This window comes from Cupressus sempervirens, chromosome 6 (assembly GCF_028749045.1).
Source record: "Cupressus sempervirens isolate cs-2001-9-10 chromosome 6, ASM2874904v1, whole genome shotgun sequence".
NCBI classification, from domain to species: domain Eukaryota; kingdom Viridiplantae; phylum Streptophyta; class Pinopsida; order Cupressales; family Cupressaceae; genus Cupressus; species Cupressus sempervirens.
The window spans coordinates 8515774-8532431 of record NC_143123.1 but is presented as its reverse complement, the minus strand read 5'-3'; the positions used below and the strand labels follow the sequence as shown (position 1 = coordinate 8532431).

The 16658-nt window shown below is 36.9% G+C and overlaps 1 protein-coding gene across 6 annotated transcripts in view; it reads left to right on the top strand.

Moving 5' to 3' along the window:
- Positions 1–16293, top strand: part of LOC149550746 (DUF21 domain-containing protein At2g14520-like) — a 147171-nt gene extending 130878 nt beyond the window's left edge. For 3 of the 6 annotated variants that reach the window (XM_089786299.1, XM_089786300.1, XM_089786303.1), the window contains 3 exons: positions 14779–14825; positions 14907–15120; positions 15208–15656. In XM_089786299.1, coding sequence (XP_089642425.1) covers positions 14779–14825; positions 14907–15120; positions 15208–15306 — 360 coding nt within the window. In that variant the 3' untranslated portion in view covers positions 15307–15656. Of the gene's footprint in view, positions 1–14778; positions 14826–14906; positions 15121–15202; positions 15657–16106 lie in introns of those variants that run through there. The other 3 variants (XM_089786301.1, XM_089786302.1, XM_089786304.1) reach the window with 2 other exon arrangements.
- Positions 16294–16658: the final 365 nt, after the last annotated feature.

The window sequence follows — 16658 nt, the reverse complement described above, 5'->3', positions numbered from 1 at the left end:
AATTTCGATCATTTTTGGTAGGTGGACGTTTTGTGATCAAGACTGATCACAACAGTATTAAATACTTCATGAGCCAGCGTGATCTTAATGACCGGCAACAAAAATGGGTGACTAAATTGCAGGCTTATGACTTTGACATAGAGTTTGTCAAAGGTAAGAAAAATGTGGTGGCTGATGCCTTATCTCAGAGACCTCACTTATGTGCTTTGGCAGAGATTTCAGGAGATTGGAGAGATCGGATTATAGCAGAGTATGTCGGAGATGCTTGGGCTTCTGGATTGATTTCAAGTACCATACAGGATGATCACTATGAGGTGATAGATGGATTGATCAGAGTTCAGGACAGGGTTTATTTGATTTCGTCATCACATTTGATAGAGGCGATATTGAAGGCATTTCATGATGCACCCACAGCTGGACATCCGGGGGTCTTCAAGACCTACAGGCAGATCTGAGAGCGGTTTTCATGGAAAGGGCTCAAGGATGATGTTCAAAGGTATGTCAGGGAGTGTGTGGTTTGTCAACAGAATAAGGGAGAGCACACATTTCCTGCAGGTTTATTACAGCCCTTGCCCATTCTTGATAGGAAATGGAAAAGTATTTCGATGGACTTCATCACTGGTTTACCACGAGTGCAGGGAAGAGATTGCATCTATGTGGTGGTGGACCGCTTGACGAAGTTTGCTCACTTCTTTGCTATTCCGTCCACTTACACAGTAGCACAAGTGGCAGATCTTTTCTTTAGAGAGATATTCAGGTTACATGGGCTGCCCAGATTCATTGTCAGCGACCGGGATAGTAAGTTTATGAGTGTTTTTTGGCAAGAGTTGTTTAGGTTGTGTGGTACAGATCTTACACCTAGCACTAGTTATCATCCACAAACAGATGGGCAAACAGAGATTGTGAATAAATGGGTGGAAGGATATTTGAGGAACTATGTAACTGCACAACAAAAGGCTTGGATCAGATGGTTGCATATGGGAGAGTATTGTTATAACACCACTTATCATATGTCCATCAAGATGACTCCTTTCATGGCACTCTATGGTTATGAAGCACCTAGTTTCATGGATTTAGTTTTGGGGGACAGTAGAGTGCCCAAAACCAAAAACTTATTGCAGAATAGTCAGGACATCCTGAAAGTGCTCAAAGAGAATATACAACAGGCCGAGAATCAACAGAAATTGAATGTTGATCAGCACCGAATAGAGCGTAGCTTCGAGGTAGGGGATATGGTTTACTTGAGGCTACAACCATATAGACAGTCATCGCTCAAGAAGAGCGGAGCTGAAAAGTTGAAACCTAGATTTTATGGTCCCTACAGGGTGATTCGCAAAGTGGGCAAAGTCGCCTATGAGCTTGAGCTTCCAGAGGGCAATCGAGTGCACAATGTGTTTCATGTGTCTAGGCTTAAGAAAGCCATTGGTCAGAATGTAGTGCCTTCTGCAGATTTACCCCCTTTGGATGAGGAGGGGAAGCTTGTGTTAGTACCCGAGGCTATTCTTGACACTAGAGAGAGGAAGCTTAGAAACAGGATAGTGAAGGAGTATTTGGTCAGATGGAAAGACTTGTCGGAGGAAGGTTCTACATGGGAGAGTGAGCAGGTTATTCAGCAGGCTGGACTGAGATTGCTTGAGGACAAGCAATTTCAAGGGGGGCGGACTGTAATGTCCCCATTTTAGCAGTTGACCAAGTGTGTGTGCGTTAGCCTTGTTCTACATGGTCCCGAGAGCTAACGAAGGGTTTAATGGGATCCTGGAGTGTTTTGGCCTAGTCATTTCCAGTTTGGGCCAAAACGAAGTTGATTTACTCAGTTTCAGGCATACTTACTATTTTTAGTAAGTCAGCAGGACATAGTGCAGGTCAATTTTGGTGATTGGATTTGATACTCCTCGTTGAGAGCTTTCCGATGAGCTATCACTCGCATTATTCGAAGTCCGATTGCTAATACATTTTAATGCCTGAAGTTTTATTAAAGTAACGTCTAATTTAATTGTAAAATATTAAAGTGTTACTTTAATATTTATTTTATGGGGATGTGTACCCAAGGGAGACATAAAGGGGTATTTTAATATATGTTTTATATACTACACATCTTTTATCCCACATTGCCCATATGAGTTGAGCGGACCCTTGGAAATAGAATAAAAGGAAGCATTTGTGGCTTCATTAGCTAGGTTGAATATGAGAAGAAATTGGTGTGTGAGTTGCAGCTCTGTTCTTGGCATTTGAGGACATCTATCCTCTCTTGTAACATTCTAGACGTCATTCCCTTGGGGTTTGGCCTTTGGAATTCTTTGTTATTGACTTCATTATCAGGCAATTTAGTTTCATTACCAGCTGTAGGCAGATTTAGTATTTTGCTCATATCTTCTTCACTACTTTTCCAACGCTTATGTTGCTTTGAGGGAATGATATTACGAAGGTAGTGGACTGATTGAAGGACAAAGCACTGTAGCAGCAAGTTCGAAAGCATGGGCTGGAGTATTATGTCAATATTGCTGAAGTAATTAGTGAGTTGATAAATCTGCCATGTATTTGGTTTTATGAATTCTGAGAATAACATTTTATTAGCAGCAGTTCATTTCCACTTTGCATATTATTGTAGTTTCTTTCTTGTTTATGTTGTATGATACCAATTCCATGCACAAAACACAACAAACAAATAAACGTTTGATTTCCAGAGTTATAAGGGGTTTAAAACATTAAACGGAGAAATAAGAGGTTGAATGCAAACTGTTTGACAAAATTTCGTTCAGCAAATTGGTTTAGTTTTTTGGGACATCCAGGGGTGCCCATTACAGATGATAGGTGGACAGGACAGGCTATATTGGTGCTCAAGATAGGCCATAGAGACCCATTTTCCTAAGACCAGAGTTAGATGCAGTTAGCACTACTTCTGACGCTGCTCCATTTGTTGATGATGTATTGACTCATTTCCATGTGTGATGCTCTTCCTCAAGCATTGAAGGATAACATGAGTTTTGACAGATATCTGACACAGGAGCGTGAGCATTTCAGGGGTAGGCCCGTTATCAGCGGCCTAGGTATATTGAGCTTCAGCATGGAGCTAGTAAGATGACATAGGATCATTTTGATGGTAGCGATAGAGTGACTGCTAGGGCTTGGGTCCACAAGCTTGACACCTACCTCACATTGCATCCTATGACTAAGGAGGATGCCATCAGGTTTGATGTGCTACTGCTTGATGGAATTGTGTACGATTGGTGGTATCATGGTTTAGTATCTCTCCATCATGATTAGATCATATCATACTAGGAGTTTGTTGACAGGTTGATAGAACATTTTGACAAGAAGGAACCTGAGGTTTATTTTAGAGAGTTGGCTCAGTTATGACAGACAGTTGGTTTGGAGGCATTCATCAATGAGTTCTAGAGGTTGTCAGTGATGGCGTATGACATATTTGAGCAGAGGAGGGTTATGCTTTTCATTGAGGGTCTTGTTGAGCCACTTAGAGGATGGGTTAAGTCATTAGATCCCCCTTCATTACAGGAGGCAACAAAAAAGGCCCGTAACTTAGAGTTTTCCTCGAAGCGTGCTACATCCTCCTATGATAGGACACCTCCTTGGAGAGAGGAGAAGGCTGAGGGTAAATTTCTTGGTGCAACACCTTTGGACTGGGAAACAATTAATGATTTGAGGAGGAAGTTGTGTTTCTACTACAGGGGTCCTTATGATGTCGACCATGACTATCCTATGAAGCCTAAGGGTAAAAATAGGATGATGGAGTGGTTCTACGATGATGATGGCAGTGTTGAGTCTCAAGAGTAGTCTGGGAATTATGATCAGGATCAGCACAGGAGTGATGATGTTGATGATGAGGTGGATGACTCCAACCTCAAGGTAGCTTACTTATCTAGTATGAGGAAGGAGGGAGCTTTTAGGATGCGTGGGCTCATAGATGGATAGGGTATTGTTGCTTTATTTGATACTAGAGCTACTCATAATTTTATTGATACATGTTTAGTTACCAGGAGAGGTATGTAGATTGAGGATTTTGAGGGCCTACAAGTATAGGTAGCTGATGGTTACACCTTGAACTGTAACAAGATTTCAGATCTTCCTGTGAGACTTAATACATATGTGTTCACTACAGATTTTTAGTGGTAGACATTTGGGGAACATATATAGTTCTTGGTATGGCCTGGTTATACACACTTAAGGATATTTACTTGAGTACAGAGAAGATGGAGATGAGATTCATTAAGGATGGGCAACCTCAGTTTCTTAAAGCAATTTGAAATGATGAGCTAAAGCAGATCTCCCTTAGGTGCATGCAACATTTGGTTCGTCATGAGGATATTATTGATTGGGTAGTGGAGTGTAGGATTATGCCTACTAAAAAGAATATTGAGGAGGTAGAATATCATCTAGATATCCAACAGTTGAGAACTAAACACTCTAAAGTGTTTAATGATTTACCCCCTAGTCGGCCACCTGATCGTGGGATTGAGCATATTATTGAGTTGGAGGAGGGCACTAAGCCTATTATGATCACACCCTATTGCCATCCAAAGAGGCTCAAAGATGAGATTTAGAAGACCATACAGGAGCTACTTGATCAGGGGCATATTAGGCCAAGTAAGTTCCCATTTGCTTCTTCAATTGTTCTGGTGAAGAAGAAGGATGATACCCTCTAGATGTGAATTGATTACCGAATGTTGAATAAGATGAACATAAAAAACTGGTATCCCAATCCATGGATTGATGAGCTCATTTATGAATTGCATGGGGCAAAGTATTTTTTGGAGATTGATTTGAGGTCCGGCTATCATCAAATCCGAGTCAGAGAGCAGGATATAGAGAAGACAACATTTAGGTGTCATTGTGGGCATTTTGAGTGGTTGGTCATGTCTTTTGGTCTTACCAGTGCTCCTGCCACTTTTCAATCTACTATGAACAGAGTGTTCCACAATTAGTTCCACAGGTTTATGTTAGTCTTCTTTGATGACATTCTAATTTATAGCAAGACTTGGGATGATCATGTTGTTCATTTGGATATAGTTTTGGGTATATTGGATCAGGTTTCCTTGTATGCCAAAGAGTCCAAGTGTGCTCTTGGTATGATAGAGCTACTTTATCTGGGACATACTATTCGTGCCGATGGAGTTCATATGGACCCAGATAAGATCTGTGCTATTGTGGAGTGGCCTACACAAGAGACCTTGACACAGTTAAGAGGTTTTATTGGGCTTTGTGCCTTTTACTGAGGTTTTTGGTTGTTCTTTCATGACATGCCGCTCCCCTTACTAACCTAACACATAAGGGTGCCTTCCAATGGTCGGTTCTAGTGCAGGAATGTTTTGAGAAGTTTAAAACTATCATGACTTGATGTTCGGTGTTGGCTTTACCTGATTTTTCTAAGCACTTTGATTTGCATTGTGACACTTTCGGAGAGGGTATTGGTGCAGGTCTATCCCAGGATCAACATTCCATAGTCTTTGAGAGTAGGAGGTTATGGGGTCTTGAGAGGTCTTTCAATGTTTATGATAAAGAGATGTTGGCCATCATGCACGCTTTGGCCAAGTTCAAGTGCTATTTAGTGGGCAACAAGTTTTGCATTAAGACAAATCATAATTGCCTGAGACATTTCCTAAGGCAGAAGGATTTAAATGAGAGGCAGCAGAAGTGGGTCAGCAAGCTACAGTCTTACAATTTTGATATCTATTATATCAAGGGAACTCAAAATGTTGTTGCAGATGCTCTTTCAAGGAGACCTCATTTTTGTATAGTTTCCAATATTTTAGAGGATTGGAGGTATTTAATTCTTATTGAATATGTTAGGGATCAGTGGGCCTCAGGGACTGTAGATGGCAGTATTCAGGATGATAAATATTCGCTTTTAGGAGAGTTGATTATCTACAAAGGGAGGATATATTTGATTCCTAAATCAGATGTGTATAAGATTATCCTGCGAGCATTCCATGATTCTCCTAAGGCTGGTCACCCCGAGTTTTTCAAAACTTATAGATAGGTTCAAGAGAGATTTACATGGAAGGGGTTGAAGGCCAATGCTCATCACTATGTCCGACAGTGTTCGGTTTGTCAGCAGAACAACCATGAACACACATATCCTACTAGTTTATTATAGCCACTTCCTATTCCTGAAAGGAAGTGGGAGGGAATTTCCATGGACTTCATTGTGGGCTTGCCCAAAGCTCAAGGACAAGATTGTATATATGTGGTGGTAGATAGGCTCACGAAGTATGCTCATTTCTTCCCTATTACCACTACCTATTCAGTTGTGCAGTTGGCTGAATTATTTTTTAGAGAGATCTTCAGGTTGCATGGTTTACCCAAAACCATCATGAGTGACTATGACAGCAGATTTATGAGTCATTTTTGGTAGGAGATTTTTAGATTGTGTAGGACTGAGTTGACCCCTAGCACCAGCTAACATCCACAGACTGATGGATAGACAAAAACAGTAAACAAGTGGATTGAAGGTTATTTGCAGAATTATGTCTCCTTAGAATAAGGCGTGGGTAAAGTGGATTCACTTATGTGAGTATTGCTACAATTCTACTCATCACATGACTACACAGATGTTGCCTTTTAGGGCTTTGTATGGGTACGATTGTAGCAACCACTTTTCTCGGGTCTTAACTAACAACTAACATATCAAAGAAATACAATTATTACTTCATTTTCATAGGAAGACAACTATATCAGCTATGTTCATATGAATGAGATTAACAGTTAGAATCAGTTAAACGAAAATTTCATAACTAACAATTGAAAACACCATTAATGAATTTACTATGGAAATTAAAAATCTACATACCATGGAATTCAAAACCGAAATCAATCTAGGAATGCTTCTGCAAACACCCAAGTTAGTCCACAAATACCAGTTAGGATCAAATGACTATTACCATCCAATTCCACTATATCAAAATCAAATGACGATTACCATCAAATACCACTATATCAATTAGGACATTGATTACCATTGGATCATTTAGGGCATCGCATGCCACTGTATCAATTAGGGCATCTATTATTAATAGATCATTTTGTAGTAACCCTCCTCAAATCTGCCCTCAAAAAACGCTGATGAAAGCTCAAGGAATTTCATCAAACAACTCACATGCAAGGGACGTATGACTGATATAGTATTTTAGCTAGCTTCAATTGACTTTTTCTTCAATTTGCATCAATGAGAATCTTGTGCTAGAAGACTACAATGGACTACGCAATCACCTAACATGAGTGTGCTGCTAATTTTGACAATATTCAGTGCATATATATGATCTAAGCATGAGAAATGAACACCTACAGCCAACTGGCATTGTTACAAACAGTTGGTAAGCAAACTAACTAGCTGATAAATAATGATATTAAATTGCTTAAATGACACCAGCAACTATTATCTTCTTAATTGCAATGAAAAAATACAATGCTCATGAAATATGGCCAAGACTTTCGCATTTACATGGATTACAAAATGATAATGTTAGTACAATGCACACTTATAGCTGAAAGCTTATAACACCCTAAAAAGCAATACTACCAAAAGAACCTAGTTGTAGATGGCTGTAATAATTTCCTTCAATGCTGCCCCTTCTGCTTTGCTTTTTTCGAACTGCTTTTTCGGCCTGCTTTTTTGGTTCCGCTTTTTCGTACCCGCTTTTTCAGCCTGCTTTTTCGATTCTGCTTTTTCAGACTGCTTTTTCGTATCTTCTTTTTCGGATTGCTACTATGTTGAATCTCAAGACCATATCTTTCAATGGCGTCAAGATTTTCAGCTTGAAAGGATTTTGTCCTTCAAACTATTGAGACATAATCTCTAGAAAATTCCCCAATTTTTTTGTTATTTCCTAGCATGCCTAAAAGAAGCTCTTCCATTTTTTTTATAGTGTTCTCACAAGGGCTCCATCCTTCGTTTTCTCAATGTGGGATAAAACATCACTCCCTTTTATGTAACTTATGTCTCCAATGTGTTATAAAATAAATGGGACTCTTTTAATTTAAATATTTCCCACAAACTATAGTCTATGCATTAATAAAGTTAAATATTTAAATTTAACTTTATAAAATAGCTTTATCAATGCATAACAAATCTTATCAATGATAAACAAGTCTTCTTGCCGATTTTAAACAATTACCATCGACATACCGCTGCCACTGGATGTCTGACCATATCCAAGATGACTTACTATAAATAGTAAGTATGCCCAAAGTTACCTCAAAACCCCTCAGAAAGACCTGCAACTGAAACTATCTAGGCCAAATGGCCTCTAAGTCCCTTTAATGTCCTGGTTAGCCTACGGGACCGTGGGGAAATAGGCTAACAACATCATGCTATGAATGCTAAAAAGGGGACATTACACATTTAGGGCATCATTTACTATTGAATCATTTAGGGCATCAGATACCACTGTATTATTTGGGGCATCAGATACCACTGTATCATTTTGGACATCAGATACCATTGTATCATTTGGGGTGTTAGATACCTCTGTTTCATTCCTTTTCTTCCTATTATTAACTGTGGCAATAACATAAGATTAGAAGATATGCTCATAATCATTATTCTTATAAATGAAAGACTAAAATAACAATCCTATAGATATATTCCATATTCAGTTGGAAAGTCAACCGATCTAAATGATTACCAATTACATTGACGAGAAAGGTTGCTTTCATCAAAGGAAATAACCGAATTCAACGATATAAATTAATCCATCACATCTTCTACTTGTATAAATATCATAAAAGTAAAAATACATGTTACAAATAAATGTTTGAATGCTCTACTTATCTTTATCTGATGCACGTCCTGATATCTCATAGAGAGGGGAAACATTGTTAGGGGCTTAACCTCCCAACCACGGACCTTAAACTTATCCCCACACTTTCTCTAATTAGAAAGACCCTCCCTACCCAGAGTAGACATGGAACACCTTGTCAGCCATGAAGCATTCTGGTATTTAACCACACCACTCGACTTGACAACAAAGAATAAATTGGACATGCATGAGCTATTAAGTAATTTTCCTTTTTAAAATAATATATAATTGTTATATCTGATTTTGTTTCCATGTTATTGCAGATTTCTTTATCACCTCTTCTTTGGCCATACAGCCGGGTGAGTCCCTAGTGTTTATATCTCAGAGTAAACCAACTCATTCTGCTGATCCTCAGCTAGTGTATGGAAATTACATGTTCCAGTATATAATCAGCTTTTATAACTTGAGGAAAATAATCTTAAGACTTGCAACAATACAATTCGATTCTATCATACAGCAGTAAAAATTCAAGATGTAGACTTGTCATGAATAATTGATCTCGACTTAGCAAGGAAATAACTGGCTTACTGAGAAACTATTCGGTGACACCAAACAAAGATGAAGTTCAGTATTTCATGAAAATGTACCTTCCTGCTGTAGGTACAAATGCAGTAGTAATTTGATAAAGAAAATATATATCGATTAAGGAAAGTTGACCACATAACCTGATTTGTGGGAAGAAGGAAGAGCCTTGGCTGGGTGCAAACAATCCAGTTCTTCCACAGGAGTAATTCTGAATGCACAACTTTGAGTGATTAACAATCACGACTTTCAGCAGAGGTAGAAAAGAGAAGGTAAGGGCGTGACAAATACTGCAAAGATAAATCGGAAATAGAATGGGGAGAGAAAATCAATTCTTGTTCTCCGTTTCTCACGGCTCCCAAATATATATAGAGGCATCCAATATCTCAAGGCTTTCAAGAAGTCGTAACTCTTAAAGAATGTCTTGCCTTCTTAGACGTGGATATAATATGCCAAGTGTGCAATTTGGTTTCTAGTAAAGATTTTGAGTAAGGAAAAGAATTTGAAGGTTATAAATCAAAAGAATATTATAAACATATTTATTTACTTGCACGTAAATATATCTTATTAAGATGATACATATTAAATGTTTATCCAAGGTCGTACCTTACAAATATGTATATCTAAATACATGTTTTATCTTGGAAGATTTATTTTATCTTCTTGTACATGCATTAAATGTACATATTAAATAGATAAAATCTTGTATAAAAATAATATTATGATGTCACCTTTAATTTATATTTATGTGTACGTACATAAATGTGTTATAATGATGTGGTGGAAAAGTCAACCAAAAGCCATTTGAGGTACGCATTAATTAAGTTAAAATGATTAATATCTTAAATGTTTATTTAATAGCTCATGCATGTCTAATGTGTGCATCTTGTTATGCAGTCGCTAGGTCCTCAACCATGGTGATTCACGATTCATACCCATTTGCCCAATCATGGTGATGCTCCTGTGCCCAATTCTTTTCTAACAATGCTTCCACCCTTTTGACGTGCTCCCTACAAGGAAACTCTCCACAATTAAATCATTTTATCATAATAAGTTATTAATCATAAATAATCATAACGGCTCACCACCTTTTCAATTCCATGAATTCATGATAAATAATCAATTGGCATGTTATCTTCATATGAAATTATAACGACTAACCATCTTACCATTTCGCAGGATTATAACAAGTTTAACTGTCAATTGACTTCATGTTAACCTCAACGGCTATATGAACATTTTTAATTGGGTCGAAAATTGGGATGTAACAACGATCCACCTAGTTTTATAGATTTATTATGTGGTGATAGTAGAGTGCCGAGTGTAGGAGATATGTTACAGGATAGCCAAGATGTAGTTAGATCATTGAGAGATAACATACAGAGAGCTCAGAATTAGCAAAAGTAGTATGCTGGTCAACGGAGAATGATTCGAACATTCCAAGTGGGTGACATGGTTTACTTGATGTTGCAGTTGTATCGACAGTCTTCAATCAAAAAGAGTGGTGTTGAGAAACTTAGGCCGCGTTATTATGGACCCTTTCAAATTGTGCGGTGGGTTGGTGAGGTGGCATATGAGTTGCAATTACTTGATGATAGCAAGGTTCATGATGTGTTTCATGTTTCATGCCTCAAGGAGGCTTTGGGTTATCATGTGATACCTTCTCCTCTATCGCCTCCATTGGATGATGAAGGGAGATTGGAGTTGATTCTGGAGGCGATTCTTGATACTAGAGAAATGCAATTGCGATGGAGGACCATCCGTGAGTTTTTGGTTAAGTGGCAGAATCTACCAGATGAGGATGCTACCTAGGAGCCTAAGGATATTCTACAGCATCCTAGATTGCTATTACTTGAGGACAAGCAATCTTGGGGAGGGAGGACTCTAATGTCCCCTTTTTAGCAGGTTCCTGGAGTTTGGATTTGTCAACTCATCAATGCGACCCCCGTGAGTTGAAGTTTGGTTTTGGGGGTCTTTGATTCAGATTTGCTATTTTTGGACTTACTATTTTTAGTAAGTCACTTTTGGCCAGTTTCTATTTTGGTCAAGGCAGTTCTAACATTGGTGGTCACTTGTCATTTTGTTTTGGGCTCCAGATGAATTATTTTGGTGAAGTCATATTAATTGCAATTATAATGAGACTTTACAAATATTTAATGCACTTGTAATTAATTATGGTGCTATGTATAATAAAGTAATTGGACTATATATTATAAAGCAATTTTTAAGTGAAAAGTGTCAAGGTGAAGCTAGGTTGCACAAGGTATTATAAATATGGCTTCATTTCGAAGAGAAAGGCATCTTGATTATATATTTTTCATTTCGGAATCATTTGGCAAGGGTTTCTTGAATTCTGTGATTTGTCTGAAGGTTGTTCTGCATTTTGCTGCTGTTGTATAGCAATTCTGCAATTCTTCCTACTGTTGTCACTGTGGCTCAGGAGAGGTTTCTTTCCAGTCGATTATCTGCATAGACTGGACTCATCTATTGGCTGAGGGTACTGTTAATATTTTTATTGGCTGCCATTTTCTCCTTACATCAGCAAATTGCCTCCGAATTGGAAAACGCTGATTGCTTATTGATGATTACGTGAGGTGATAAGGGAGTCCATCATCACATGACACCTGCGTTTGGAGCTGGGCTACTTATTCGCTGCCAACAAGGATTCGACCACACCATAGAACCTGCGTCTGTATAGCTGGGAAAGCCATTGCACTCCAAACTAGCTGGCTAATTGGGAATTACAGGCAGGAGCTTCATTGAGATATTGACTTGCATTAGGGGGTGGTCTCCATTCTGGGAAAACTGTGTATATGTTGGAAGCTTGGACTTGCGATTCAACACATAAGTATTGCCAGCTGGACATCACACGTAGCAGAGAGGTTTTAATCATATGTTATTTTATTTGATAATTTAAATAAAGGAATTCAGCTCTAGTTTGGTGAATGTTAATTGTTCAAATTGAAATTTGTTGTTTGATACTTGAAAGCATGCACACACACACACACACACACACACACACACACACACACACACATATATATCCATTTTTATTCAAAAAACACAAGAAATCAGAAAAACCAAGATTGCTCATAACAACTTTTCAGACCAGACCAGGAAGGGTCTTTACATTGGGAAATTTTCTGGGTGTTGTATGGGTTGTCATCACGTCTAGTGACTATATGCTTAGGCTACATCTAACTGAATCTGAAATCTGCATTTTGTGTTGTCAAGACTCAAGTTTTATTTTGGGTTCAGCACATGTCAATATCTTTGCTGGAACATAACATAGTCTTCTGCAATTTTTTACTGCTCTAACTACTTATTAGTTGGTCATGCTATCTCATTATTAGCTACTATTCAGCTTATATACTTGGATGTACCAGTTCCTAAATCCCATCCATTCACTATTTTGTGAGTTATTTTTTTGCATTGTTGTTCATGATATTTCTGTTTGTAATCAGCTGTGCTTTTAAGGAGATAGTGCTAATTTTCCAGCTTTCATATTCATATTGTTATGCAATTAGCTTTGCAGTTCTTTGCCAATTCGTATATTGGATATTGATCTCTATATACGGTGTTATATGGTTAAGCTAAGTCAGCCTATCTATCATTCATGTATTCTCATTGCATGCATTGTAAATTATGTGGCACAATTATTTGGCCTGCAGCCAATTAGTATAATAATTTTAAAAATTGTTTGCATTCCAGTCACCAGATGCTCTCACCTTGCCCAGTCCAGAATCTTGATGATAAAATATTCCTACAAGTGGTACCTGGATACTTGTTTTTGGTCAAGACTCAAGACTATCAAATATTATTGTTTTGGACATTAAGAAATATTGCATGGGATTATTTAACTAAGCATTATGTTTGAGAGTTACCTTCCTTGAGTCTTATTTTGTACATGTGACATGGCAAGGCATACAATGATAGATCGAGCTTGCCAGAACCTTCATCTATGTCAAATGTAAATGTCCAAACTTCATATTATCACTTTGAAAGTGGTGTAACATCTAAATTTTGAAGGGATGTAAAAGTGGGTGCTAGCACTCTTGAGCATAACTGTCTTGGTAAATATGTTTGTGCCAAGGCAGACAAGGTTTGTATTATTTTTGCCAATGAAATTGTTTCCAGGCTATCGTCTGTGTTTTCTTTGTTCTCTTATTTGTCTTTTGCAAAGATATTTTTCACTTTCATCCAAGGTTGCATGAGTATGCGTACCCACACCCCTAGGACGCGTACCCATGTACCCATGTACTGGGTACATGTACCCAAGTACCAGGTACTCGGTGGGGAGCATCATAGCTAAGGACCTTGATTAAGATTTTTAATTTTTTTAACAGTTTCTTGTTTCCATATCAGCTTGTTGTTTATCAAGTTTAATTCAATACGTAATCAGTTTGAAACTTTGATAGAACACTGATTAACATTTAACTTTATCAATGTTAAAGTCTGAAGTTTATCATTTGCAGTAAGTCATTGTTGTATGATTTATGATCTTCTTGTTCATCTTTAAAGTCTGCCTTCTCTGTTATGCATCTAATCGTCTAGCATATATTATTATTACAAACATATTGCAAATCTGAAACTGAAAACAATATATTACATCTACAAACTTTATCACTGTCCTTGTGTTGAAAAATCATTGTTATGGCTCATTTTTTTTCAGATTTTCTATAAATGTTAAATTATATTAAAAAAATTGATGTACCCAAGTACCCTCGTTTCCTATTTTGAAAAATAGCCGTACCTGTACCCAAAGTACCCAAGTACCCTCGTCCCCATGCAACCTTGCTTTTATCTCTTTTGAGGCTTTTAAGGTTCTAACATAATGTGTAAATGGCAAGTTTAAGAGCTTTTCTGGAGGGTTTTGAATAGGTTTGTAACTAAATCATTTTGAAAATTTGAAAAAAATTAGTTGTAATTAACTCTAGTTTTCCATGGAGTGGGGATGTAAACAGAAACGTGAGCACCTTTGTGCTCTAACTTATCTCTGTATTTCTATGAATCATTTCAATATTTTTATCACATTAACGTCTAATGTTCTATATCTAGTATTTTGGTTATTGCACTGCATTATTTTAAAATATATAAATTACTTAGTAGCGTTAAGAAATATCCTGCTTGGTTATTTTTGCATTTCATGTGTTTATAATTGGTTTACATTTACAATAAAAATGACCAGAATTCTATGTAGTGCAGCTTTGTTATGTGCTTCATTATAAAATGACACCTTATTTTGCTTTTATCCTTGGTGATAATTTATTGTTAAGTAGAAAATGCACAACCACGGCCTTGGAAGTATACTTTGGTCAAATTTACTCAAGTTACTTCTTGAGTATAAAGTCATCGGGTGTTTTAACTTTCGTAGACATCAAATTTTCAACACTCATTTATGTTTAACCTGCTAATTCTTTTGTGGATTTGAATGTGATTCCAGGAAGAAATATTAGATGAAACAGATGAATACATTGATGTTCATAACAAGTAAGTTAACAAATGTAATAATTGATAACAAGTACATTTCTTCTTTAAGCACGAGTTGATGGGCATTTTGTGATGATTCAGGATAAAGGTTAATATGCTTGCATCAGGAAGTTCATCTGTATCATCTTCTCTTCAGCCAACTCCTATACTGAATTCTCCCATTTCACCTCATCCTCACATAACTGGGTCAACATCAACATTATCAGTCTCTCCGCATACTTCATTGCGAGGTTCACCAATGTTTTTGCAGGGTCGAAGCTTACAAAATTTTCAACATGAGAGTGGTTCAAACAATGTAAGTCATATTTTTATTTCTATTTTTACGTTACCAGATATTCTTCTCTTACTTTATGATCTGTTACATGTGTGTATATTAGGTCAGTTCTCTCCACCGGAATCAAGAGAACACAATACAAGGTTCAACAAGTCGAAAACAATAGATAGTATCTTTAACTGCTCTATGGAATCTGAAATTTCATGAGTTCATAACTATTTTGATTAAGCCTTCGTAAAAAACAATATTGTGTTTGTTTTTTAGCATAGTATGATACTGCCAGTAATCATTTCTTTCTGAGGTGTCCGTAAGTTGCCTGTGTTCCTGGCAGTCACGAATTTTAAATGTGCTGGCTGCCAGAAACTGTGTTAGCCTTGATGTTAGAAATAACTATTATATCTTTCTCAAGTTACTTCCCTTAGAGAGAAAAAACTATATAGAAGCAGGAATAGGCTTGTCAGAAAATATGGAGGGTTTCCTAACTACTGAAACTTAAAAAGAGGTTGTGTTTTTGTTGAAAGTAGAATGCTATATTCAATAGCCTTTTTTCATCGAAACTATAATGTTATCTTATTTTTCTGAAAATGAATGTAAGAATGTATAGATGACCTTGATTCATTTAATCCTGAGATGGTTATTTGAACCCTGCTAATGAAAACAATGCTTTCTTGTAGTTTTCCATGGAGTTTATCATATTGTATGAAGGCTTCTTGGTTTGCATTGTATTCCTATTAGGAGGAAGTTTGATACTATTAGGACTCTGAAAAAAAACAACTTGCCTTTTGGAGTTTAGAATTATTCTTAGTGTTGCATTGGGAAACAAACACAAGTTTGGAAAGGGGGAAATGTTTTGCTACTATGTTTTTGGAAAATTCAAAATGCCATTAGAACCCTTCAAGGGAAATTCTTTTGGTGTAAATGGTTCTTATTTTTAAGCATAACAAGGTTGTAATATTCATTATATCGACAAGGAATTAAAGTCTAAAATCTGAATATTGTTCAATCAGCAATAAGCTTGCAATCCTATCAAGTTGGTCGATCTCCTTGAGCTTCTCAAGAAGGTTAAGCTGCTCAAGCACCTCAAGCACGTCAAATACTGTTAAGACATTATGAGCAACCATTTCTGAAGAATTAGTTTAGGTATTTGATTAACTCCTATTTATATAAAATTTCACATTTAGAACTTGCATTAAAGATTAATTATTATTGCAATGAAGAGAAACAATTTTTTTTGGTACAAATAAGGATGAGGCAACAACTTATATTGTAATTTCATGCATTTTCTCATTAGTACTTGATTGTTGTTTGATCTTGAAATATATTTGTTGTTAATCATAACACCAATACTCAATACTATACAAATGTCAAGTATTTTGGTAAGATTTTATGAACTATTGCCATAAAAACTTAATAATAATTATCAAATCATAATACTCCATGTGCAAGCAAATAACCTGACAAAAAGATAGAGTTGATGTTGCAAAAATATATAGGAAGCAAGGTAGGACACTAGAGTCAGAGCACAAATTTCTCCTATCAACATATGGGGTAGTTTCAAG